The sequence below is a fragment of the Lycium barbarum genome, chromosome 1 (genome assembly GCF_019175385.1).
Source record: "Lycium barbarum isolate Lr01 chromosome 1, ASM1917538v2, whole genome shotgun sequence".
NCBI lineage: Eukaryota > Viridiplantae > Streptophyta > Magnoliopsida > Solanales > Solanaceae > Lycium > Lycium barbarum.
The window spans coordinates 155,673,216-155,701,141 of NC_083337.1; the positions used below are offsets into that span (position 1 = coordinate 155,673,216).

The window sequence follows — 27,926 nt, forward strand, 5'->3', positions numbered from 1 at the left end:
TCCTCGATATGAGCTCCATGGCACCGAAAATATATCAGGGCTCAAGTGATTCACCGAAGCTGCCGAGAGGTTTGGATGGGCTCTTTTCAGTCATTCAAAGTAGGAAATCGGTTTTAGTTAAAAGGGTACAAGTTTTACCTCTTCATGGTACTAATGAATTGCTCCCCGTCTTTTACCTCTACAAACTTAACTGTTTGCAAAGCTTCAAATTGTACTTTCAAGATTATTACCTAGATTCTTCCTTTTGCACTGAAAGTGGGCAAGAATGGGTCCTGAGTTACAACTAAGTCGAGGAGAAGTGAAAACAAATTGGCGAAACATCTTGCCGTCTGGTGTGCAATAAATAGAGCTGTCAAAATGGGCTTGGCCCTTGAGGCCACCCCAACTCAACCTGCTATTGGGGTAGGGTTGGGCTAGAATTTTTTAAGCCCATTTAAACTGAGGCTTATAAGCCCAGCCCAAATCAGCCTGTTGGCCCTTGAGGCTTGACCGAGGCCGGCCCGTGGGCCAAAAGGCTATTTAGATTAATTAAAACCTTAAAAGAAGATTGTGAAAAAAGAAGTAAAATCTAGAAATAGTGATTACCAAATAAGTCTTAGTATCTTACACGTTACTTTACTCATGTAACGTTAAATCCTAATCACCAAGTATAGAAGTTGTATTCATGATTGAAATTTAAAAGAAAATTGTGAAAAAAGAAGTAAAAAAATAGGAATAGTTATTATCGAATTAGTCTTAGCATCTTACATATTTTTCTTATTTAGCGTTAAATCCCTAATACTAAATTCCTAATCGCCAAGTACGCTACTAAAATTTCTAATCACCAAGCATAAAAGTCCATCATGAAATTGTCAAAAACTTCTTGTTACTCGAAATTAGTTGCAGAGCTTTACTAAATTCAAAATGGTAATATTTTAAGCGAATTTGAACATTAAGTATTAGTTTCTAAAATCTAGTTATTTGATAATGTTTAACTAATTAAAATTGCATATGAATGTAGACTAAGATGGAGATGTTAATTAAGGCACCTTTATGACAAACGGATTCAAATGTGCTCGACGATGTATAGGTGTTTATTTTATATAAGTTGTCGTAAAATTATGTACTTCCATATAATTGTATGTTAGAAATATAACAAATTGGTATACTTAGAGGTTCGAATTTAGATTGAAAACAAATTTTTTTATAAAAAAAAAATGAAAAAAAAATGAAGGGCTAGCCCACGGCTCTTGTAGGGCTGGGTTGGGCTGACCATTTTAAGGCCCTTACAAGTGAAGGGCCAGCCCGCCCCAGCCCATCAAATTCCTTGGCCCGTGAAGCTTGGGCTGGGCTGGTCCGTTTTGACAGCTCTAGCAATAAACCTACGAACTTTGCAAGTACTTTAAACAACCCCCTAGAAGTGGCTAGCATATCTTGGGTACTCGGTTTAACATCTAGCTATGTTTTTTAATACGCATTACAAATACTGGTATGTTTTAAGCAGAAACTGGTGCACTTGATCCAATCTTATAAGAGTGAATTTAAAATTATGTTACAGTGAATCCACTAAATAGGAAATCAATCATGACTGAACAACATATGCACTATAATTTAAACGTATGGGGCTTAATTATGTACTAATTAACTTTAAATATCTTCTAATCAGAGCGTATTTTATACAACTAATCAACGCTTTACTCACCAAAAGATGTTGCCAGCGTACCCCAAAAAGGATTGGGCTAGCTCAGAAAAGATTGGACTAGAATTGGCTCCTAAAAAGCTGTCGAAGAGAATCAAGATATCGCCAGCAACTTTTCATTCAGTTTTACTACTTATGTTCCCATTTTTCTCAAAAATCTTATACTTGATCAACAACTATAACCCAATAATTCCCTACAATATATCTTTTCATTTTCTAAGCTGCACATTCCTAGTTCAGATATAAGTTTTATCTGCATACTCTCTGCAAATAGAGATCAAAATTAAAGATAGATCACCTATACATATATACTTTACATTACAAGTATACATTCAAATGAACATGTGAAACCATGCCTACATTCACACATTATCCTATTTAACATATTACACAGCTCTTCTTAAAAAAGCTAAAGAGTGTTATGATCTTGCAAACTAACTGTGTTCAATATCTCCCCCAATGCTTCTAAGGTGAACTTGTATCGTTCATGTGATTTTCTCCCCTCTTCCACCAACTTCACAGCACACTTGTACAAATTATCATACCTGTGGACTGGATTCTTGGTGTCAATAAAATTGCAACCGTAGTCAAGAACATAGCTACGGTGAATATCCTTTCTCCAGCGTGAAAGAATGTACTGAGGTGGGATCTCCTCAAAACCGTTCTGACTTAGAACACACAATGCGTGCCTGCACAGGAAACCCTCCAAGTTGAATAAACCACATACGCAAATAACCTCCGCAACAGCTGTATTAAACATAACCTCATAATCTCTTGCTTCATTCGCATTCTCAACTTCATGTTCCTTGACAACGTATATTACGATTGACCCATCAATACCTACTTGTCTTGTGCTTAAACATGAAAACATCCCCTCTATTTCAACTTGAAATCTATCAAATATGTGATTGGTGTAGATTTTCGACACCTGCATTTCAAAATAAAATCTTGATTTGAACATACAACTCGGATTCCTCGATTCTGAATCAGCAAGTGCTTCTCTTTGATAGATTTCCTTCAGACATTGGTTATAGCCGTCAAGGAACTCTTTTAGGGGAGTACGACTTGACAAATACTCATCAAAAGGAGAAGCCTCTCTCTCACTGAGAGTCATAGCAAACATCCCCGCCAGAAATGTGTCCTTTAAATAGACAGGGACCCACTGTTTACAATCTTCGTGGAGTGTCTGGAGCCATTTATGGTCACTAATTCCATAGGATAGCATCATGTCCTCCCAAGCTGCCTCGAACTCATCTTTTCTTGATGATTGGTAAACTGCTTCAGCAAATGCTTTCTTTATTACTCCATATTCATGCAACCTACCCAATTCCTCTGGAACTTTCTTCATGATATGTGACAAAGAGATACAATGAGATGCCCGCGGGAGAACATCAGCAATAGCAGTTTGCATAGCTCGAGATTGGTCAATAATGACAGTCTGTGGAGGGCGGCCCACCATGTATGTCAGCCATGCTCTCAACAACCATATAAATGACTGTACAGTTTCTCCTGCAACCAAACCACAGCCTAGTGGCACAGATTGTCCGTGGTGGTTAACTCCAGAAAATAACACTAGTGGAACTTCGTACTTTGAGATCAAACAAGCAGTGTCAATTCTAACCACATCACCAAAATAACTATACATGGCCTTAAATCTTGCTTCAGCCCAAAACACATTCCGCAGACATCCTTTCTCATTTAGGTCCATTACATAAAAGAAATCAGGGTTTACCAACTGTAGATTAGTGAAGAAACTGAGAATAGCTTGAGCATCTCCAGGTTTTAGAATCAAATGGGTGTTGGACTGGTCAAATGTGTTCCTGAATTCACCTTGATCAATGTTTAGTTTACCATCATCATCTGGATCAATAATGACAGTTCGGAATAACTTAATTTTCTGAACGTCTTGATTACCATTCATCTGCAAAGGCCTTTTACTCCCAGAACTGACGTTTCTGTGACATTTATAGAACTTATCAGTTGACGGATTAATGAGATGGTTGTGTTCAAGTTCAACTTCAATTATTTTCCACCTTTTGTTCTCCATTAATCTGAACTTTATCATTGCTGGACAGCCAGTTCTTGTCTCAGGTCTGGGCCGATTCGCTTCACTTTTCTTTTTAAATCCTGCACTGCTGCAGCTCAGTTTTCCTCTATACCTTTCCCTACTCTTCCTATACCATGTATTACTCACTCTGACCCCAAATCCTTGCACTTTGGCATAACAGTTGTAAAAGTAGTACACATCCTCATATGTCTCGAACTCCATTCCAACATCCGGAGGAACAGGATTTTCGCCTTCAATAAGACCAGATAGACCAACATATTCTGTCATCGTACACTCTCCATCAATATCGAATTCCTCAGTTTCATCATCAAAGATGGGTTCGGCATTGAGCGAAAGACCATCCATTAATGTTGCAGAAGCATCAACGTCAATCTCTGTAATATATTAATAGAAGAGGATTGGTCAAAGGTGGTCAGAGACAACCACTGGAGCGGAGGGTGGGAGAAGAAGAAGAAAGCGAAAGATAAAGCCAAACACCTATTTTAGATAATGATGACAATAAGGAAAAATTCCATATTTATCTCTCCCCCAACTGCGGATCTAACGAGAGGCCCAGGGCTATCGGGAAATAGCTACTGTATAATATTTCAGCGTGTCTTCCAATCCAGGAAATAAGAGAATGCTTTTCTATGGGAGTTCTCCTACACAAGAGTTTGAGACGTATTTTACAAAATAATAAATTCTGCTTACATTGGTCTAGGTTTCAGCTTCACTATTGGCCTGAAGTATGAGAAAGCCATAAGGTTCTAAAAGGAGAGTATATAGCTCCTAATTATCCATTTCAACATTATATTTACCTTTTTTTTAATCTTTCAACATTATATTAACTTCTTAGTGTATCCGTAGGAAACTATCCCTTGTTTCTACTTTTTGGTACAGAAGCAAACACCTGAAGAAAAACATTTCATCTAATTTTGTGAAAGATTGAACAGGAAAAAAACATAGAACAAATAATTGATTAACAATTAATATTGCTATTACATAGGCTAATTTTTTCCTTATAAATGATAATTATCCCTCAAGAAGAATGAATTTCTAAGGAAAAAAGTCTCAACGTGACTGCTTCTTTACTTCCACTGTTCCACAGTTAGAAGAAACAACTGCATAACTAGAAACTATAGAGATAGAACCACTCAACGGCCAACAGGAAAATTAGATAGTCCACGGCATTCTATCATTGACTTACCCATGTTGCTTTACATATATAAACGCATAACTCGTCCGCCGGCATGGTATTCTTAATCTCACCTCCATCAGGGAATTGTTTTTATTTTCCCTGGGCCCTAATATTATTAGTTAAACTTTGAGACTGAACTGTTTCATTCCATGGAAAGTCCACTGTATGTGACTCTCACTATTACTATAGTAAATTGATCTCACATGAATGCTTATCTGATTGACAATATGGCAGCTTACAATAACATTTCCACGTTTTACAACTACCAAACTCCTATGCGTCAGTAATGACTAATGAGGGTGAAAAAGAAAGGGCAAGCAAACATGGCAATACATTTTTATTTCAAGTTCTTTCTCATTCTCTTTTTATATGCAAGAAACATCAGAGTGATTACTGCTCTAGATACAAGCACTTGCTTGCCCATAGTTAAATCTCAGGCTCCTCCCAACAACTTCTCATACTAAAGAATCTTTGGGCAAGCACATATTGCTGGTTCTATTGTGAGGACCAATTTATTCTAAATCTAATTTACCCCCAGCCCTACCCAAAAGATAAAAGCAATTCTTAGAATCTGTCTCAATATAACAAGTACAGTACTTGATAAACTTTAAGTCTATCAGGTTATTTTATCATCCTAGTGATAAAGCAGGTATGCAGGTTTAGAACTCTTGATCATAATAGATATGAAATGAACAGCGTTACAAGACCATATTACTAGTCAAGAACTGAAAAGAGGATATCAAAATCCTCAGGCTAGAAGAATGAACTTTCAGGTAATAACAGCAAAAACCAGTATCTTCTCAAGATTAACTATGACTATAAGCTAAAATTATACACGCACGAAAACCACAAGCACACTAATGCTACATGGAAAGAATCATAGGGATGTTAATTCTTTATAGTAAGTACTCGAAACATATTATATTTCCGAATGGCAAACTGAAAGCAGACATTTCTACAGATGAAAAGTTCAGCTCACAAAAGGGGGGTTGAATGTGGGTCCATAAGGGGATCTACACAATACTGCTTTGAATTGCTTCTTCTTATCTCTAGTACTATTTGATTGTTTCTTTTACTATGGTATCCTATTATCTTACTGCTATTATTACTGTTTATTATTCCTGATGCTTTTTCATCTCCCTTTGAGCCAGGAGTCTATCGGAAACAGCCTCTCTACCCTTGAAAAGGTAGAGGTAAGGTCTGCGCTCCCCAGACCCCACCCCAATACTGGGTATGTTGTTGTTGTTGTTACTCTGAGCACAGAACGGGAATTTCATGAATATGATAAAGATGACAACACACTATCAAAATTAATAAATTGTTGAGGGCTTAGGTCAATTGGGTATGCACAGACTAAAATAAAGATCAATTCTAGGTCTGAGAAGTAAAGGATTGAGCATTAAACACTGTTCAAAGGGCAATGGCCGCTTAGCATTTACCAGTGACTGTACATTGAGGGATAAACAAGGAGAAACTAAGGAATTGCTAGTTGGGTAAAGCAAAGTTGACAACTTTGAACAAATCAATCTACAATTTAAGACAAAATTTCCCACCTGAGCAACAAATGGCGATCGTCGTTTAAAGCTTCGCTAAGAGTCCACAGATATGACTGCCAGAGAAGTTACAGATGAAAATCTTTTTAATCATTTAATAATGGCTATCTTAGTAGGCGTTTGGCCATAGAAATAAAAAAAAAGGAATTTTTGAAGTTGGAGTTGTGTTTGTCTATAGTTTTTGCAAATAATAATATGTTGTTGAAATGTACTTTTCAACAAGGTTTTGATTGTGAAAAACAAGGTTACTTTGGAAAAAGGGCTAAAAATATCCTCCGTTACAAATTTGAATAAAAAATATCCCGCCGATCATTAAAGTTTTCAAATATATCCCTATCTTAACGGAAATCCCTAACATAATCCGATTTCATTTTTAAATCCGCTCCATTTAAACTCGACCCAACTAAATAAAAAAGCTAACCCGCTCGGGAACAAGTTAGTCGCATGTGGGGTTTTTATGTAGTTGACTCGGATTTAAATGGAGCGGGTTTAAAAATGAAATCGGGTTATGTTGGGGGATTTGGGGATTTTCATTAAGATATGGGTATATTTGAAAACTTTAATGACGGGAGGGGTATAATTGACCTAAAGTTGTAACGGATAATATTTTTAGCCTTTTTCCCAAAGTAGAGGGGGATTTTTCACCCTTTGCCCTTTATAAAAAAGGTTATATTGAAGTATAGTTAGTAATCAGTTGATAATACTATTATTTTCAGGTAAATTGCAATGATGTTTCCTCTCAATGAACGAGTAACGGAGTAACTTTTTATAGATATTAATTATTGTTCATTACATCTATCCTAGTGAGTAATTTGTTGCAACTGGTGTTTATCACGCGAGAAGGAATCGATATTTGGAAGTGGATTATGATGTCGTTAACAATAAACTTATTTAGTTTTTCTTTTAGTTTTTTGGATAACATTTATAATTATTATTTTTTTTGTTAAAACTTACCCTGATTTTATTTTAGTTTCTGAAAATATTTAGTTTGATTTCAAAAAATCGAACTTCTCAAAGAAAAAAAACAGTTCGATTTTAATTGTCGAGGAAACAAAAAGTTCAGGAGAAGCTTCTCCAACCTAAACAAATCCATTAAACCTGTTCAATGGAATCGGTAGTACTAGTAGACTCTGGATTTCAGTACATAAACACTGGCAACCCTTCTTATCAAAGACCAATGTTCTTTGAGATACAAAAATATTAAGCAAAAAATGAGCATAAAGAACTGAATATACCGCCTTTTTCCTAAAGAACTGAACAACAACAACATAGTCAATGTAATCCCACAAGTGGGTCTAGGGAAGGTAGAATGTACGCAGACTTTACCTCTACCTTTGTGAGGTAGCCTCAGAGGTAGACAGGCTATTTCCGATAGACCATCTATTAATATTAATTTTAATGTTTTAGGATGTCATCTGAAAGTTTTGGTATCGAGGACTCCTGCCAGAAAAGCTCATACCAAACAGGCAGAAGGAAGCTTGCACCTAATTAGGCTGCTATAGACGGCATAACGCAGGGGATGTTGGAAAAGAATGTACAAGTATTAAGAGAGTGAATGGGAAACAAAGTGCTATCTAGGGGAAAAACAAAATAATGCCCTAAGAAAGGCTTTTAAAATTCAGTACTACACTATACATAATGATGTGTGCAAGTGGGTTAATAATTATACAAAAGGGTTCAGAAGCTACACAAAATGATAAACCTCAACTCGGTTTTATGATACATGTTTGTCCGCTGCAAGACGAACCTTATTCAAGGACTCCTTAAATGCCTGCCAAGCAACCATATGATGATCTTGAGAAGTCATCCCTTCGTCAACTATTTGCATGGCACGTCTGTGCAAATGATCAAACCGTTGAACAGGGTTACTAATATCTATGTTGCTCGAGCCAAGTTCTGGTGCATAAAAGCGCTTAAAATCCTTTCTCCAGCGTGACAATATATAATGATTTGGGATTTCCTCTATACCATTGTAGTTGAGCACTGATAAAGCATGCCGGCATAGATAGCCTTTGAAGTTGAAAAAACTGCACGTGCATCGAACTTCCACCCCTATTTTATCATAAGTAACTTCAAAATCTCTTGTATCACTCGTGTCTCCCTGAACCCCTCGTTCTTTAACAATATATGTGATGATGGGTCCATTGGCGTGAATTTGTGCTATACCTGAGCAATTAGACATCAACGCCATCTCATCTTGGAACTTCAAGAATATTTCCTTAGTATACAATTTAGAGAGCTGTAACTCATAATTGCACCTTGTTCTCAAGGCGGGGCTAAATTCTCTCGATTCAAGATCACAAAGAACTTCCTTCCGGTGCATTTTTTGCAGTACAAAATCATATATATCAAAAAATTCTCCCAAATTTGTTTGTTTATGTACATATCCACCAAAGAAGGGGCGCATGAACTCGCCAAGGTGATCAATAGATATTCCAGCCAAAAATGTATCTTTCATATAAATAGGAGCCCATTGTTCCCGATCCTCATACAAACTTTGAAGCCATCCATAGCCCCTACAGCCAAATTGTTGGGCCATCTCCTCCCACGCAACTTCGAATTCATCAACTTTAAGAGAGCGATACACCGTATTATACAGTACCTCATGGAATACTGATGATTCCCCCACTTCGCCTACTGTCTCGACAATGCTGTCCAAAATAATAGACAAATTAAGCCTATGTTGAGCCCGAGGAAAAACCTCAGATATTGCATTTTGCAAGGCTTTGCAGCGATCTGTGATCATAGTTTGTGGAGGGCGTCCTGACATACACGATAGCCATGCTCTCAGTAACCAAACATATGTCTCAAAACTTTCATCAGCAAGCAAACTACATCCCAACAAAAGAGTCTGCTTATGGTGGTTTAGTCCAAAGAATGCTAGAAGCGGGATGTCATACTTTTTTGACAAGCATGTTGTGTCGACCAAAACCACATCACCAAAATAAGCATATGCCGTTCTGGATCTGGAATCAATCCAAAACACATTCTTTAGATACCCTTCATCATTCAAATCCATAATGTAGAAAAAGTTGGGCTTCGTAAGCTGCATCCGACAAAAGAAGTTGTATATAACTTGGGTATCACCTTCTTTGAGTTTTAAACGTGTGGAGCAATCCATCTGGCTGCTGACTACTCTTTCATCTGAGCTTCCATAGCCTGGTGTCTCAACAGCAGGAGTTCTATACAACTTAATTGTTCGCACCTCCACATCAACTGCTGGCTCTAACTTTCGTTTAACCCCTGCATCCATCTTTTTGTGTGACTTGGAGTTTTGCACCCTTTCAGGATCAAACAGATGGTTATGTTCCAGCTTAACTTCATCCACCCTCCATCTATTGGATTCCACCAATCTCAACCTTATCATCGCTAAGCAACCTGTCCTTGTTTCTTTTCTTCGGCTATTTGCTTCTTTCATTGTCTTGAAACCCTCACAATTGCAACAAAGAACAGCACCGCGCTTCTCTTTGCTGTTGCGTTTTGTCCATGAAGACTTCACCCTGATGGCAAAACCAAGCTCCTTAGCATAGCAGTTGTAATAATTATAAGCATCGTCATAAGACTCAAACTCCATACCGACAAACGGAGGGGGATAAGACTTTCCCAGGGATGAACCAGTGTGACCATCAATAATTGTTGTATCACCACATCTTGGATCCTCAAGACCATTGCCATGAAACTCAAGCAACTGGTGATTATTGTCCCTTGGGTCACTGCTTTCAAAATTTAGCACATGCTCACAGTTTCTCTCAGCTTCAAGGCTTTCAAACTCAAGAACTTGACCAGCAGTAGTTTCAAGCTCATTGGCCTCAACGTTTAGCACTTGGTCACCATCGCTCTCAATGCCATTGCATGTAATATCAAAAACTTCCTCATTGGCAGCCTCATTATCACTTCCCTCATCCTCAGGAATTTGTTCACTGGCTCCCAAACCTTCCTCCATCTGAAGCTTTCCAGTAGAGCAAGATGAATGGGAAAAGCTCAGCAGCAACTACATACATGTATGAAGAACTCTAGCCAACTTTTCACGTGGAGCAGATCCGTTCCTTTGACTTGAAATCTAGAACTTTTTCATTTCAATGAGTTTTGATTCTTTCTTCATAACATCTAGATGTCACGGGAAAAGCTAAGAACTTACACATCTCATAGGATCCTTTTTTCTGGTGAAGCATAATCTAGCTAAAAAAGTGACTGATATGTCTCCTGCTTCCCCAAACCACCATATTTGCAACTCACAATTGACGTCTTTTATTCCATCCTTAAGCAGGAATTCACCTGTCGGGAAAATGAAAAATGAATAAATAAGACAACTATTCACGATAAGATCACTTCGACAAATCCAGCTAACAAAACAAAGGTGCCCCATCCAACTCAAAGTACATGCAGAAAAAAAAGGTCAAGAGTCAAAAAGTAATAAAGCAAGAAGAAGATAAAACGTTCAAGTGTCATGTACATTTCACCATTTGGTTTAAGCAAGCAAGAAACCACGTAAAGCATCCTACTATCTTTGTATCTGTCTATTACTTACTGAAAAATAGATACTCATATTAAGAGTTAGCGAATCCCAAATTTGTTTGCCATATTAGATAGTAGCAAATATAACTACGAATATCAAAGCAACAGAAAGGAGTTTTTTTTTTTTGGAGAAGGAACGGAAAGGAGTCTTTTCTAATAACGATCAACAGAAAGGAGATAACAATGTTGTAATTTTAGAAGTACATACATGGTAAACCTTGAAACTCTGGATTTTCTCAACGAATAATCTTTTAATGTGGCTTGATAGGTATATGCTATTAGCTCATAAGCTCTTTCTTATTTATCGCGTAACAAAATAGTAAAGCAGCAGGAGTTAATTTACTGGCTCTTTTAGTCGTGGTTACGCTATATAAACCTTAAGGGCCTATTCATTTGATTAAGCATGTTTCAACCTCCTCCCTAAATGCTAATTAAGGCAACTACAGGTCAGGGACTAAGGACAAAAACTATGTGTCTTGAAATCCATTCAAGTAACAATTGGGAGGACAAATGGTGGGATAATAAGTCAAGTAACCTACTCACATACTCAATTCCCAATTAGGATGAGATTTTTATTGGCAAGATAGAAATGAGTCCAGGTCAATCAACAGACACTCAATATAAAATCGATTACGCTCTTATTATCCGTGAATCAATATGCCAAGGCTACTCATCCAACTTATAGACCCGATTCAAAATAGATAAAGAGCTTCAATATCCCAAATGACTAATGCTCAACTAATCAAAAATCTTTTTTTTTTTCTTTTCCTGATCGAAATTTTACCTGGAAATTTAACGAGTCCTATTTAGTTTCTGAAAATTCTGGTTCTTTATTAATAGGCTTCATCTCAGAAATACAGTCAACCACAATCGTAGAGACTAGAACTTCTGAATAACAACAATAACCAAAAAAAAAACTAAAAGCGTTATAGCCAGAATCGAACAAAACAAAAAAGAAAGGAAAAAGATACTAATACACAAATAGAATGAACTGATTGACATGGGTGTACCGAGAATTGGGATTAAAATTGGAGAATGGAACGAGATATTCCACTATTTTCGGGCTCGCCTTTGCTCTTTAGAGAGAAGAATAACTCAATTGGCAGCGGCGATACACTGATGACTGATGCAATGCGCCAAACGCCTGGAATAATTGAAAGAATTTTTATTTTTTTTGTTTCCCTTGGCGAAATTAAAGCCTGACTTAGGGGCAAAATTGTCACTTCGACCATTGTTAAGTTTCAGCAAAGTGGAGGAAATGGAAAAAAACAGGTTTATGGTGGATAAAACAGAAAATAAATACGTATTACAAATCAATTAATTGGATATCATTTTAACAATAAATAATTTCAGAAAACAATACAATAAGAGCAAACTTTAAAACAAAATACTTTTAAAAGAAAAGACAAAATGCCCCTCCACCATAGAAAATAAATATGGTTACCCTCCATTTGAATTAGATTTAAAAAATAACCTTATCATTAGTTGAATTGGCCCAGGTTTATCTTTAACTACAAACAAATAGAATAAATTTACCGCATGTTCGAATTTGATCAAATATGCTCTTATCATTGAAAAACTTGCTCAATTTGTCTCTCAGACTAACAAATAATTTATTTAGCTTCTTTTTTCTATCTCTCTTGTGGCATTCATCATCTTGAGTGCACAATGTGTCTATCTCTCATACGAATGAAGAAAGCAAGATAGCAGAGTAGCTTCCGCTCACAGAGTCTTCTCCCTTCACAAGGCTGGACTGATCTCTTGAGGTGAAGCTAACTTATTGCAGATTCATAGATATGCACTTATTTAACTTCTATTTTTTATAACGACGAGAGAAAAAGATAAAAAGAAAAGAAAGGGTCAAATATAACCATCTACTTAAGGTTACTGTCTAATTTTGCCTTCCGTTAGCCAAAATAGTCAAACATGCATCTCCAGTTACAAGTTGGGGCTAAATATACCCCCTATCGTTAGCAAAATTTCAAAAATACCCCTCATTTCTAGCATATTTCCACATAAACAAGTCTAATCATTGAAATTGAGCGACATGAACGCCACGTGACATTTAATTTATTTTATGTGGTGCCTACGTGGTAATTTTTTAAAAAACAATCTGAAAATTTGATTTTTCTAGAAACAAATCTGTTAAAAATGGCTTTTATTAAAAATATGAATTTTTTTTAATTTTATAAAACCCGCTTCTTAAAAAAAATATTCTAGAAAATTGGATTTTTTTTATTAAAAAAATCTGGAAAATGATTTTTTTTTTAAATCAGTTTTTCAGATTTTTTTTTTTTAAATTAATCCAGATTTAAAAAAAATTAGGACACTTTAAAAAAAAAAGGATTTAAAAAAAAATCATTTCCCAGTTTTTTTTAACTAAAATATCCAATTTTTGAGAATATATTTTAAAAAATGGGTTTTATTAAAAAAAAATTAGATTTTTAATAAAAAGTCATTTTTTTCCAGATTTGTTTTTAAAAAATCCATTTTCTAAATTGTTTTTTAAAAAATTGTCACATAGACACCACATAGAATAAGTTAAATGTCATGTGATGTCCATGTCACCCAATTCCAATGACTAGACTTGCTTATGTGAGAATATATTAGTATGCAAATTTTTTTCCTTCAGAAATACACATCAAAGCGGAGAAAAAAATTCCCCACGACATTCTTTTTTGCTCAATTGATGACTAATAAGTCTTTTTTCTTCGTAATTGCCATATAAGTGTAGCTCAACATAAATGAGAGTACAACAATCGCAATTTCTTTAGAAGGATTAAATTCTTGTGTCACGTTTTACTCCTTCCACCTTCGTTAGTTACTTTCAATTAGTTCATATTGATTTAAGATTTTTCAATCCGGGAAAATTATTTATTGTCTCATGAAATTTTTTTGATTTGTGTAGTATTTGGTTAAGTTCTTTTACAAAAAATTCGGAGGTTGAGATTATTGTGTTTCAAGGTGGCATTCCATCTCAATAATAAAATATAAGTTAAATGGGTAAAATTAGTTGTCAGGACTCAGGAGATTCGTCAGTTATGAGAGGCAAGTCTAAGTAGGCGTTTGGCCATGCGGTATGATGATTTCATATTTTGATTTCAAATCAGCGTTTGTTTATTCAATTTGAATAAGATTTCAACTTCATATCACGATTTCAAATTCCAAATTCTCCAAAACGGTATGATTTGGGATTCCAAATCATGATTTCAAATTATTTTAACTTGACCCATAAGTTTATATTTTGTAAAAAAAGATCCATAAGTTGGTAGATATATTTACCAACCATTTATGTCAAAAGATCTGCAAGTTGGTAGTATATTTATAACAAATCTACACTTACCAACTGCATGTGAGAGGATTATATTACAGAGTAGTCACACTACAACTCATGTTCAATTTTCTTTTTTATTGAACTAAAGTTCGATCAGTTGATGTTGTATTTTTTAGAAAGGCTTTCTAGTAACTTATTAATTTTATTATGAACTATAATTTGCTCATTTGGTAAGATTGTATAAGTATTGGGAAAGTTTTGATGTTTTTCACAAGTCGTAGGATTTTTATGTCTATGAGAAAAAATACAACTTAAGAAATCCAAATTACATGTCCAAACAAAACTTCAACTTTAAATCATCATGATTTCAAATCATGTCCAAACTACTTCTAAGCAAGTTATTCAATGATAAAGGACGTATCTTGGACTAAATTCAATCGGAGTGCGAATTTATTTTATTTTTCATAGTTGAGAGGCAAATCCAAGCTAACACACTCATGATAAGTGCATGTTTAGAACCAAATTCAAAGGGAAAGCAAACTTGTTTATTGTCCACAAATAAGGAATACTTTTAGCTCTTTTCTCTTTAAAAAAATAACCGAACAAAATGAATCATTGACACCTCTCCTTCACTAGAAGCATAAGTTTTTCCCACCGACCATCACTAAGCAATTTGTGCTATAAAACATAATTTTCCCTCCTTATTCTCACATAACCAGCTCACTAGGGAAATGCCTGGTGGAAAACAGGTTTTCATTGAAAGGTTGGGAAACTTCCTAATTTTTTCGTGTGAAGACACTACTATTTATATTTTTTCCACCGACATTTAGTAGGAAATAGCCTCTTAACATTTTTCAGTGGGAAAAGAAAGATTTTTTAGTGATGAAAGAAATTTAACTAGAACTACTTAGAGAGTTTCATCAAATCTTAGAAGTTGCAACCCCAAAAAAAAAATCAGAGCTGCACTAAACACCGAAATAGCACAAGTTGCACCTTTAAAAGTTACACCGAACTCAAGAAAATAAATTCAATATAGCAAAAATTACAATATTTGCACTTCTAAATGTGAGTTCTCACTAAATCTTTTTTGCCGCAGTTCCCGTCAAGCGACGAAGACAAACAAGGCTGGCTCAACATGATTGGGGGCCTAAAGCCAAACTTCACAAATAGACCCTACTTTAAAATTAAAAAAAAAAATGATCGCCATATATTTTTATTTTATTTAGAATTTAGTTTTCTAGCTTTTCTAGATTCGAAGTCATTAATTACTTTTTTCTCTTTTGCATATCCAGAATCATATTTTCTAGTTGACATATTTAAATTAAATAAATTTTTATAACAACTAAACAAAAATATATGCTTATGAAGTAAGATATCAACAGTCACAAATTTTCAATGAAAAAACTTCATATAAAGTTAGAATAACAAAACCTGGCTCAAGAATTTGGTAAGTTAATACAATGATATCGAAATAGTGTTGCGCTGCTTCAATTTAATAATTTCTTGTTGCAATGCTTGAAATTTTGGAGAAGACGCCAAAAAACAAATTTTGATCTTTTGTAAATTGTAAGTAGAGAGCAGTAAGTTTTGGAGAATGTAGAGGGTATATTGTTTAGTAGGCTTCAAAAATTCAATAATAACAAGAGAATAAGAATAGTAAAAGTGAGAATGAAAAAAGTAAATATAGGAATAATAATGCGGGCTCATGTTATTTTTACTTGTTAGGACATAAACGAGGCAATAAATTAGGTACCCATTAAAGGAATGATAGCTTAAAAGGTAAAACGTTAGGGTGTTCGGTACGGAGGAAAACATTTTCCAGAAAATGTTTTCCAATTTTCTCATGTTCGTTTGGTCAAAAAATTTGAAAAATATTTTCCTCAAAATTGGGAAAAATGACTTCCCTAATAAAAGTAGGGAAAACAAGTTCATAAGTTCATTCCACCAACCACCCAACCCAAGCCCAACCACCAACCCCCCATCCACCCCACCCTCACCTGCCAACCCCCCCCCCCCCCCCCCCCGCCCCCGCCCAAAAATAATTTTTTTTTGAAAAAAAAGTTGACATTATTTTTAGTTTTTTGCACCCCCCACCCAGACCCCGCACCCTACCCCCCCTCTCCCCCCCGCAAAAAAATTATTTTTTTTGAAAAAAAAAGTTTTGACTTTTTTTTTTGCACCCCGCACCCTACCCCCCCCCACGCCCGCACCCCTACCCCCCTCAACCCCTACGCCCCCTCACCAAAAAAAAATTAATATTTTTGAAAAAAAAGTTTTGACGTTTTTTTTGCATCACCCCACCCCACCCCACCCCGCACCCTCCCCCTCTCCCACCCCGCACCCCTACCCCCCGCTCCCCCCCGGGGCAAAAAAAATTAATATTTTTGAAAAAAAAGTTTTGACATTGTTTTTGGTCTTTTGCGACCCCAACCCCAACCCCACCCTTCCCCGACCCCAACCCCAACCCCACCCTTCCCCCCCCCCCCTCCCCCCAAAAAAAAATATTTTTTTGACAAAAAATGTTTTGACATTTGTTTTGGTTTTTTGCACCCCCCTATCTATTCTAATTCGGAAAAGGGCTAAATATACCCCTGTACTATCGGAAAAGGCCAAATATACCTTTACTGTTATATTATTAATTCAAATATACCCCTCATCTGTTAAAATTGTTCAAGGTAGACATCCAATCCTACGTGGCATTGATATTTAATGAGATGAATGCCACGTGGCATGCCACCTCAGCACCCCTAACCCATTTTACTTCTCCCCTCTATTTATTCTTCCGCCACTAAAAATTCTAGTAGTAGGAGTCCCAAAATTTTAGGTTTTAGATGTCCAAAGAAAGTAGGATTAATGCTTATTAAGGGTATAAAAGTCATTCACTATTTAAGGATATTTTGGTCAACCAATATTTATATTCATGCTTTTAGAATAACCAGTCTCTATTTGTGCGTTGCACGAATATCTTCAGTGGCCGCGGAGCAAGGTTCCAATTGAAACAGGCACAAATATTTAAGAAATCACATAAATATTAGTAGTATATAAGATATTGCATGTAAAACTAATAACTTTTAAAATTCTAATTTTAGAAAGAAGTATTCCGACAACCAAATCAGAGTTAGCTTTAAGTTAAATTGATCGTTTTTGAATGTCTTCCATGTTGGCATAAGTATAAATCCCACTGAATTCTAATTTTTTTGAAACATTCGAAATTTATGCATTTTTTCTATTTTATTGTATTACGATATCTCTTATCATTAAAAAAGAAATATCTCTTATCATTATTAGAATAGGTGAAAACGAATGTGTGGTAAAAAATTTGTGGTTAGTTGTTGAGGGGTGTTGGTCGTTTTTTCTTTTTGTTAATTAGTTAAGCTAAGGTAAACGTTCAATGGATTTTAAAGTCTTAAATATAAAATAAATAATATAAGCAAGTAATTCAATGGATTATTTTTTCATAGAAGATTTGTCAATGAAGTTTCCTCCACTTCTTGCTCCGCTCGAAGTCCTAAAAATCCAAATTGCCTACGCTTCCACCTCAACTTATATAATGAAAATTATTTAAAAGGATAAATAGGTACTTTATGTCTTATGTTTGCATGGTCCCTAATAGAAGAACAAAACTAGGCAAAAGTGATAGATAGCCCTAAACTTTGCCACATTTTTCTCTGGGGTACCTAAACCGAGGGTTGTACCTATTGGATATCTAAACCAGTCCAAATTCGATCTCATTGAGTACCTTTTTCACAATAATCAGCAAAATTAAGAGAGTGTATTACACTCTCCCTGACGTGGCAACTTTATCAAATGAAAACGTGATATGTGGCGGTGGGGGGGGGGGGGGGGGGGTCCATCATAATAATTAAAAAATAAATTATACAACCCCCCCCCCCCCCCAAAAAAAAATTTTCATCACCTTCGCCCCCCTCCCATCCCCCCACCACAACTGCAAAATTATAAACTTAGCCAGCCGCCACCACCTCCAACTGACTGCCGCCAACCACCGAAAAAAACACCCATTACTTTCCTCCACCCGTCATTGCCCATCCTTTTTCCACCACCATCTCCATCTTTATCTTCTTCCTCTTTTCACAAAAATAAAACCACCATTTTTTCTCCACCCATAAACCACCATTAAACCACCCTGTTACCACCTCCGTCACACCACCGACGTTCACACCACTATAACACCACCCCATCGCCACCTTCATCTCCTCCACGAAACAGACCCCTCAACCACCCAACCACCTCACCGCCCTGTTTTTCCGTCCAAACACTACCTTTAAATACCCCACAAAACCCAAAACGAACCCCCTTTGAAAAAATAAAAATCTAAAGCCAATTTATTTCTTTTCTTTTTTAGATGATTCTGTTTTTCTTTTAAATCTGATTTTTTTTATTTTGAATATAATTTTTTTGGTAGAAGAGAGGGAGGGAGAGAGAAAGACAGTGGTGTGGCAAAGGTGACGGTAGTAGATCTCCATTTTTTTCGGCTACAAGTTGAAGAAAAAAAAAAGACGGAGGAAGATGAGGAGGAAAAAAATTATTTTGGACTTGTTTCACGCCCTTCAAGAGATTGGAGAACACTTCTTTTGCCATGTCAGCAAAAAGTATTCAATATGTACACTTTTTGAACACTGATGGTATTCAATCAGAACAAGTCTAAGTTTAAGCGACCATGAGGAATATGTGGACAAATTTAGGGAGCTGTCTATGACTTTGGCCACAAAACTAAGAAGAAAGTTGAGTTGTTTATAGCTTGATATCAGTTCGGACGTTGGTTTCGCTTTTCTCAGACTTCATGAATCTCATACATGGGATCTTTTAAGAAGAAAAGGAATTCTTTACAAAAATCACTGAGACCTAGTAGTAATAGGAAGTATGTCCCAAAAGAAAAAATCCTAATGTTCTTTTAGGGTTTTAGGTCTAAGAAGTACTTACAAAAAATAGGATTATAACTTATTTAGTGTTTTCTAGTTTCTATGTTACATGAGCATAATCCTTAGTCAATTATTTATGTGAAAGAATAAGAAAAAACTAAATTTATTGCTTTGAGATAAAGGTATTCAACTTTAGGTGTAAATTCGACCATCTATTCCTATTTTTTTTTAATTAAAAATTACTATAAGTTACAAAATATTCAAAGAATGTATAATAGCTATACAAAGAATTTGAAACAAAGAGAGTAATAATAAATTAACAGTCATCACCTTTATAGAATAAATATTAGTGGCGGAGGACGGTACTTATCCTACAATCAACGTGTTTTACTTGGGAAAAATTTCACTCGAAACACACTTAATCAAATGTTGAACTCGATTATGTAAAAAAATCTCCACGTTGTTTTTGTTGTCGGTCATTAAAAAATATTGGAATCCCTCTCCACTAATTGTTAGATAGGTTTCTCTCAAATTATATATTTTCTTGAAAAGTTCATTGACATATATATCATCATATACAAATATCAAAATTTGGCAAACCAACTAATTTTAATTAGACACAATCTATGCTCGGATAGACAAACTCAACAGTTTGAATATAATAATTAATCTATCGATCAAAATTTAGTAGATATATGCATAAGCTGAATTTATAAAAACTAGCAGGCAAAGGAATTAAAAAAAAAAATATTATACGTTCTTTGATACATGAGATGTTATCTTCAACGCTAATATCTACGAAAGTATAGGGCTTTCTACCATCTTTTGACGACACACATAGAATTCATCTAAGAAAAGAATTTCATCTATATACAATATTACAATTATATCCTTCATTAAATTATTTCATCAAAGAAATATTAAATTTGAAAAGACAAAAAAGTCGATCAATATTTTGAGGATATTTTCGGCGATTGACATTTAGCGTTTCTAACATTGATGATGCTTTTAATATGTAGCAGATAGAAAATATAGATGGATTATAAATATATTGGATAGTCAATTATTATATACCTTATAATATTTTTTATATAATTTTATTTTTTAAAAAAATTAAGAATTCCATACTGTGAAAATAAAAAATTGGGACCACAATGAGAGGGTCTATTTGGACAATATTAGCTTGGGTTTCCACGTAAGATTTATCCAGTTATTTCCCACGCTTTCAGAATGAATAAAAAGCTAGTGGTGTTGGTTGGTTGGATTAAAACTCCGTCCACTCACATCACAGAGAGATGGCACTCTCTCTTCTCTCTCCTTCTCCCTCTGCTCTATGCTTTCGCAGTTCCACTTCTTCATCGTCGACCGGCAATTTCAAAAGGCTATGGTCAAGCAGAAGCAGAACCGGACCGGCACTTCCGGTTCTCACGAGAGCTTCTAAAGAGAACGACGATGATAAACCGGCATTTAACCCCTTCGGTTTTGTCACTGATAATCCGTCCAGCCGAAGCGCAATTCAGATGCCTGAGAGTCCTGCTGAGGACGGAAACGTCGGCCAAATGCTTTACGTAACTCTATTTCCTCATCCCTACCACGCTCTTTCATTTTTATTCAGTCCAAAAAAATGACATATTTTCATATTTAGTTACTTACTCACTCCGTTTCAATTTATTTGATATATATTATATTTTTTTTAGTCCGTAATGTCACCTTTCTATATTTACAAATAATTTAATTTTATGTGATAGATTTACAGTCAAGTATCTATCTAATACTTATTTTGGACCACAAATTTTAAAATTCTTTCTTTGTTTCTTATACACCGTGCATAATCCAATGGTGCCACACATAAATTGGGACGGAGGTAGTAGTAACAACTTAACTTCAAACTTTCGCTAGCCACATAATTTTTTTTTTTTCCTCTTAAACTCCATGCCCCGTGAAACATCCTAATATAAAACGAGACGGAGGGAGTAACTTTTTTGGTCAAGTTTTTTTACTTGATTTTCATGTTTATAGTTTGTTGAATTGAGTAAATGGAATGCTACAGAGGAACATTTATTTACTGATTATGTCTTTAATATGCTATCATGAGCTTCTTCTTTTTTCACTTTGAAGCACGTGGAGTTTTTGAGAGCGAGACATGAACTCAGGGTTTGAATTATGTGAACCGTCTTCTCTAAAAGTTTAAAATTGTTAGAGATCAAATACTTTTATTTGCTTAATTGTGTCTTTAATGTATCTGAAGCATTACATTTGTGAGATTCTGTAGTAAGGACATTGGCAATCTGCAACTACCTGAAACCTTCCAGTTTTGCATTAGTGTTAGATTGCTAGTTCGAGCCTGAAATTAATTATATGCATATTCTATATTCATTGTAGTAACTTAGTGATTGTTTGTTGTAGAGAATTGAAGACAAAGGGAAGGAATACGGAAAGTATGTCAAATCGGGGAAATTTAGGTGGTTTGTGAGAGAAACAGGTGAGGTTTTTATTTGCATTCTGGTTGAATTGATCTTGTTTATACTTTAAGCTCAAGTTCGGCCAATGCAGGATCACCTGAAAGCAGACGCGGGACAGTTATCTTTCTCCATGGAGCTCCAACACAATCGTTCAGCTATCGAGTTGTTATGTCTCAGGTTCTAATTCTGATATAAAATTTTACTACCTTCGGACTTGGAAAAATTTGGAATGTGTAGGAAAGTCATAACTCAGGACCTTGGCTCTTATACTGCTGTGCCTATTCTGCTTACAGTTCTGTCAAAGTGTTCACTTGCTATTGTATTTCATTTACTTAGCACTTCATGCATTTCTATTATATGACATTCTTTCTACTCTGGCAAGTTCCAAATTGTCTGATACCATTTCATTGTTGTAAAATTTCACAACTTTCAAGGAAATTTAAATTCATTAAGCTATTCAAATTGTTAATTGGTGTGATGTTTTCTTTATCGCGCTAACTTTTCATTCATTACTTCAATATTTTCTATTTTGAGACCGTCTTTCCATAAAATTCATCGCCCTATTCAATTTTAAACTTCTATTCTCGAAGACTCAAACTGACTAGTAGTTTCTTCTTCAATAATTTATACTAATATACAGTCAAATGAACTTCTTAAAATCCATCTCCAATAAAATTATGTCTTATAAGATGGGACAATATAGTGGAGTAGTTTGCTGTTATTATCTGAGTTTTAGACAATGCCTCTTCTGCAAGATCCAGAAAAATATAGGGCTGCTCTTGAAGTATATACTTGATAAACTCACTATGTTCAAAAGGTCGGTGGTATGAAATTTGAAAAGAATCCCTTCCAACTTACACATAAGATAATTTTGTTGATTTTGTCGCTGTCTTTTCGCTGTTATCACTAGACTTAAAAGATATGAATGTGTGATCCTGGTAAGAAGCAGGAGGAATTCGTCTAGCCACCTATAACTTGTTCTTCAGTTTTATCTATTCCAAAAAGTCTCCCTATCTTTTTGTCTTCTTGATATTTATCATTCAACAAGAAGCTTTTTCTCTCTGGTTAGATGTCAGATGCTGGGTTCCACTGCTTTGCACCTGACTGGATTGGATTTGGATTTAGTGACAAGCCCCAACCTGGTTATGGTTTTGACTACACTGGTATCAAGATGTTCTCATTATAAACTTCAGTATACTTCATCTGAATATTGCTTTTCTTTAACTAGGCAACGTTATGAAGCTCTGAACAATTTTACTGGCAGAGAAAGAGTTCCATGAAGAGTTCGAGAAGTTACTTGAAGTCCTGGGGGTGACATCTCCATTTTTCCTTGTAGTTCAGGTATGAATGACATTAACCAAGCTGGGATTGAAAATTTTAAGTTACATATATTTTTTCAGTCTGCCGGGGAAATGACCATATTCAAAATAAAGGACATGTGACAGATAGGAAATTTTGTTGAAGTTTCATGTTCTAGAAGTTTTTGGTGTGGGCATGACAACCTAAAAGAACTGCCCTTCTATGTGGACTGCCAATCACTGCCCCAGTGAAGCACCATGTATTTAGTCCATAATCATCTTTCTTTCACTTTAAAAGCTATTTTACTGCAGTTCTTCCTTGTTAATTTAGGCTTCTCGCATCTGTAGATGGTTTTATAATTTATCAATTTCTTAAAATAGAAGCCACTTTTTTTTTTTTTTTTTTAAACTTTTGCTCAGGTACTTAACTTTTTTGTGATATTACATTATAGGGATTCCTTGTGGGTTCATACGGATTGACTTGGACCTTGAAAAATCCGAGCAAAATATCGAAGCTTGCGATTTTGAACACTCCATTGACAGTTTCTTCACCTATTCCTGGACTTTTTCAGCAACTCAGGTTTCATTTTCTGTGTAGTCAATCAACTGCTTGCATCTCATAGTAAATTAACTGCTCTTAATTGTTACAAGAAGAATATTAACTGCTCTTTTCACATATTATGGTATTCGAATCGTAGCGGGAATCCCTCCGTGCCTTTTTTGGGTCTTTAGTATTTTTTCGTCTTTTGCCAGAAGTGATTGCAATATTGGTGGAGAAGTTAGCCTCCTAATTGTATTTACTTTTAATATGCCCTTTATGTAGAAAACCGAAAACTACAGGGCATCAAACTGAAAACTTAGATGTTGTATTATGCGTATATGTGAAAAATGTTCTGTACCCTTTAGCTCCATATTTGTAAAGAATGAAGTTAGGCTATTGAAAGCTTCTAGATATCTGGTTAGCTTGAAATTTCATCAAGATGACATGAAAAGAGCATGATGTTTCTTAGATGTCTGGTGTTGCTAGGATCTCACTTTTGTCAAGGAAATGACACATAAAACCCAGCAAAATCCCCCCGCCTCCTTTTTCGTTGTCTTCCACGCGTAATGTTAACACAGACCGTGTGTCTACTATATTGAGATTTCTAATTAAAGTGGTCCTTTACTGTTTAACAAGAGAACTCTATTCTCTCAAAACATTTTGGTTGTAGCACTTCAGGTGCTCACTATCACAAACCTACAGATACATAAATGTGTATTTATCTATATGTCATATATATATATATATGCAACTAGATAGAAGCTGTTTTGTTCCTTTTATTTCTAACTTGCTGTGCGTTTCTTTCTTCCTCTACTCAGGAGGACTTGAATAGTTTTCTCAAGATACCACAAGAGGTTGTGATTCATATAGCACCTCAGTGGATACTGCTAATCAATATATATGGCAAATCTTCTTTTTTTGGTTATTTGTTCTTCTGTTCATGAAGGGGAGCCTTGGCGTAACTGGTAAAGTTGCTGCCATGTGACCAGGAGGTCATGGGTTCGAGCCGTGGAAACAACCTCTTGCAGAAATGCAAGGTAAGGCTGCGTACAATAGACCCTTGTGGTCCGGCCCTTCCCCGGACCTCGCGCATAGCGGGAGCTTAGTGCACCGGGCTGCCCTTTTTTGTTCTTCTGTTCATGAAGAAAAGTTTGCTTCATTGCTTTAGAGATTTTCAGTATTCACTTAACTGCTTGCTTTTAAATTGAACTGTCAGTTAACCATTTTCTTATTGAACTTCTCTTCTTTGTTTATGTGTAGAATTCCTTTCTTTGGTGAATTTACTTGCCAGAATGCAGTAATGGCAGAGCGCTTTATTGAAGCAGGTAGCGCGTAGGTATCCAAAATGCATCTTTAAATTTGAGAATACTTTGAACTAGAACTATATGAATTGTATCTCTTTGATTGATTTTAAATTATTTGCTATACTCGCCCATGTATTCAGAACAGAAATTATTAAAATAAGGTAAGAGTTATCTTGGATAGAGAATACTCTGAATCCTCAAGATTCTCTTTCTGAACTTGCAATAATATTTCCATCTAATGTTCATTGACATCATGGTAACACCCTGATAAATAAAAAACCCGGAGATGCACTCCCCAGTTACTATGAGTGACTACATTCTACAGAGCTATTTCTTGTGGTTTGCCTTTAGCATAAGAAAACAAAAACCTGGTACCTTATTCTGTTGTGGCTGCTCTCACCTCTCCCATCTCCTCCACCCTTCCATGTTGCTCTTTAGTACTTTTGGCAAATGTGGATAGCTGTGCAAAAGAAAATCTTCTATCATATCATATTAATGACATTTATCTTCAAACAGCTAACCTCTTCTCAGAACTGAGCATAGCCACATTATTCTCACATTTCTAATCACATGCATCTATGGAATTATGGCTTTTGAGAATTCACATGAGTTGATTATCTTGGAAGTTAGAGCTAATGCACTAGTACCCTGAATATTAGCACCAATTTATGACCTAGCAAGGGAACTACTTGTTGTTGTTGATTATACCAAATCCCCATGCAAATACAATTAACTGAAAACAAATATGTAAATTAGGGCAGGAAAAGTTGCCATATTTTAGTGCACTAGAAATTTTGTTTCCCTTCACTTAATCTTACTCATTGCTTACAGTTTTCTTATGTAACAAAATGCTACCATGACAGCTACGTCTTAAAGCTGGAGAAGGCAGACGTGTACCGGCTACCATATTTGGCAAGCAGTGGACCTGGATTTGGTTTGTTACCTGCATCTTATTCTAGAACTCTGCAAAAACAGATATAGCTGTATATGTTCTTATTTTATTTTTTTTCATTCAAATTGTATTCTTTTGGATTAACATGCTTAATCATCTAGCAAAACTAAGCTGCAATACACATGGTCTATCGTCATTCGTGAAGGGAGTGTTTACCGAATTCCCGAACATGCTTTTTGGGGCCATGCCTTCCACCTTACCTTTCAGCTCTCCGTGGGGGTTGTACCTTTCTGCTAAAATTTGATTATATGACAATTAATTTGTGCGCTCAATGCCATATTAACACGGTTCTTTGACGGCTATCAAAAAGGCTGGCAACCCTTTGGTCGTCTGTTAACCTTATGCCTTTGAGCAGATATATAAACGGAAGTGTTGAATTCAAGAATATATAGTGGACATTGTGAACCAGTTAGGTCCTGTGCTTTGAAGGTTTATTAAGCCTTGTAATATTGAATGAGGCATGAAGTCATGAACCAGAGAACTCATGGTAGTTAAGAGCGAAACAAAGTTATTATGTACAACCTAGAGAACACTAAGTCTTAGTTTGTAGAAGTCTTAAAATTATTGCAGCAAAAAGTTATTGTTTAGCACTTGGGATTATGAAAAGCATATTTGAAGAAACATGACAATCTTTAAAAGTTTTAATCATGTTTTATTGACTAATTCCGAGTCTGAGAACGGTGAACTTGGATTTTCAGCTTTGTTGGAAACAGCACGGAAAGCTAACCTCAATGAGATTGCAATTCAAATATCATCTGGTTTTGCATCTGGAAGGTATTTAATCTACTTTCGTCTTCCCTTAGTTATGCCTCTTTGCGTAAAGATCATGTTACAGCAGTCAAAGGCGAATCTAGGATTTTTGGAACATAGGTTCACCATGAAAAAAAAAAGGAAAAAATCTATTAAGTGGGGCTTGATCCCTAGACCTCTAGGTAAATAACTCAACCTTCAACCAAGTGCACCATTTAGCATTTTTGTAGCATAAGGTCCAGCAGATAGTATTATACTAATTTTAAAACATATATACATAAAATACCTATTTTTACGGAGAGACCATGTGTTCACATGCCCCAATTTTTACACTTAAAATTGCCCCTGACAGCAGTTATCTTCACTGTGTATTAGGATTATTCCTCAGAGCAAGCAACAAAGCTCAGTCCTTGTAATGGTCCAAGTTGTGCAGTACTGATACAGTTTGATTCTCATAATCCAAATTGTTTTCCTAGCTCTATTGTTGCTTTCCCTACATTTAGGCATATTGTTGTTGACTAGATGTCATAAACTATGTTAGTTACGTGGCTTCACTTTCGGTGTCACTAGATCTCTTCATGTGAAGAAGTGCAGAAGCTCACCCTTACTTCAGAGCTAATGGATGTTCCACATTTGCTTGTTGCAAATGCTATTACACATATTAGGTGTTGTTCAACTATAATTCCAATTGTATGTCTTGTTTTTTCCTATGCTTGATCATATTCCAGCATCTGACTATGACCAGAATTCTTCACTATTTCAAAATAACAAAGTTCTAACTGCTGCTGACACTGATTTTTCTCCCTTCTGGGGAATATGGAAACCCGGTTTGTTACTTTCAGCTGGGATAAACCAATTCTAGTTGCTTGGGGAATATCAGATAAGTATCTCCCACAATCAGTTGCGGAAGAATTTCAGAAGGGAAATCCTAGATCTGTCGAGCTTAAGCTGATTGAAGGTGCTGGCCATATGCCGCAAGAAGACTGGTAATAGATTTCATCCTTTCACTTATATGGATATTAGCGTCATGTAACTGAATAGATTTTTCACGAGTCAGAGCTGCATTCTTTCTGACAGGCCTGAGAAAGTAGTTGATGCTCTTAGAATGTTTCTCCGAGTTTGAGAACACGACCTTTAACCGTGGATTCTCAACTACTCCAGACGGTATTCCACTTGCAGCAGTGTTCATATGAAGGTTAATAATGCTTGCTAAGGTGGCCTCTTTTTTTCTAATTTGAAAAGCATAGTGAAATTATTATGATAATGTAAATGCAATCGTATATAAAGGCAACAATTAATGGTTGAACTTGCTCTTCCTCTAGGCCTATACAGACGTATTGACGTACATACATGGATGTGAAGTCATTACAAAGAGTTTCTGTATTTAGTGTAATTTAATCCTTCACAATAAGTTATTTAAACTCATGCTTAAAATAATCATTTAAGTAGTTGATTTTTAAGTAGCTTAATACTG

General features: G+C 35.6%; 3 protein-coding genes across 3 annotated transcripts; 1 reads left to right on the forward strand and 2 right to left on the reverse strand.

Annotated features, from left to right (window-relative positions):
* Positions 1-1,955: 1,955 nt before the first annotated feature.
* Positions 1,956-6,630, reverse strand: LOC132598794 (protein FAR1-RELATED SEQUENCE 6-like). The gene is made up of 2 exons (XM_060311891.1): positions 6,477-6,630; positions 1,956-4,120 (listed from the first exon to the last, which is right to left on the reverse strand). The coding sequence occupies exon 2, from the start codon at positions 4,089-4,091 to the stop codon at positions 2,088-2,090; it is 2,004 nt and encodes a 667-aa protein (XP_060167874.1). The 5' UTR covers positions 4,092-4,120; positions 6,477-6,630; the 3' UTR covers positions 1,956-2,087.
* Positions 6,631-8,056: 1,426 nt separating this feature from the next.
* Positions 8,057-12,546, reverse strand: LOC132598802 (protein FAR1-RELATED SEQUENCE 8-like). The gene is made up of 4 exons (XM_060311903.1): positions 12,528-12,546; positions 12,002-12,135; positions 10,615-10,751; positions 8,057-10,536 (listed from the first exon to the last, which is right to left on the reverse strand). The coding sequence occupies exon 4, from the start codon at positions 10,417-10,419 to the stop codon at positions 8,191-8,193; it is 2,229 nt and encodes a 742-aa protein (XP_060167886.1). The 5' UTR covers positions 10,420-10,536; positions 10,615-10,751; positions 12,002-12,135; positions 12,528-12,546; the 3' UTR covers positions 8,057-8,190.
* A 7,854-nt stretch (positions 12,547-20,400) lies between these two features.
* Positions 20,401-27,758, forward strand: LOC132598812 (uncharacterized). Its single transcript, XM_060311914.1, has 11 exons — positions 20,401-20,713; positions 21,552-21,627; positions 21,699-21,784; positions 22,677-22,770; positions 22,872-22,948; positions 23,358-23,485; positions 24,707-24,778; positions 25,614-25,684; positions 26,401-26,476; positions 27,295-27,438; positions 27,530-27,758. The coding sequence occupies exons 1-11, from the start codon at positions 20,441-20,443 to the stop codon at positions 27,573-27,575; spliced, it is 1,143 nt and encodes a 380-aa protein (XP_060167897.1). The 5' UTR covers positions 20,401-20,440; the 3' UTR covers positions 27,576-27,758.
* The last annotated feature ends 168 nt before the right edge of the window (positions 27,759-27,926 follow it).

Excerpts from the sequence above, each read along its gene's own strand:
- LOC132598802 (XM_060311903.1), bottom strand. The coding sequence starts at position 10,419 with ATGGAGGAAGGTTTGGGAGCCAGTGAACAAATTCCTGAGGATGAGGGA.
- LOC132598812 (XM_060311914.1), top strand. The coding sequence starts at position 20,441 with ATGGCACTCTCTCTTCTCTCTCCTTCTCCCTCTGCTCTATGCTTTCGC. Across the intron at positions 20,714-21,551 it reads ACGTCGGCCAAATGCTTTAC|AGAATTGAAGACAAAGGGAA; the intron begins GTAACTCTATTT and ends TGTTTGTTGTAG. Across the intron at positions 24,779-25,613 it reads TTTATTGAAGCAGGTAGCGC|CTACGTCTTAAAGCTGGAGA; the intron begins GTAGGTATCCAA and ends CTACCATGACAG.
- LOC132598794 (XM_060311891.1), bottom strand. The coding sequence starts at position 4,091 with ATGGATGGTCTTTCGCTCAATGCCGAACCCATCTTTGATGATGAAACT.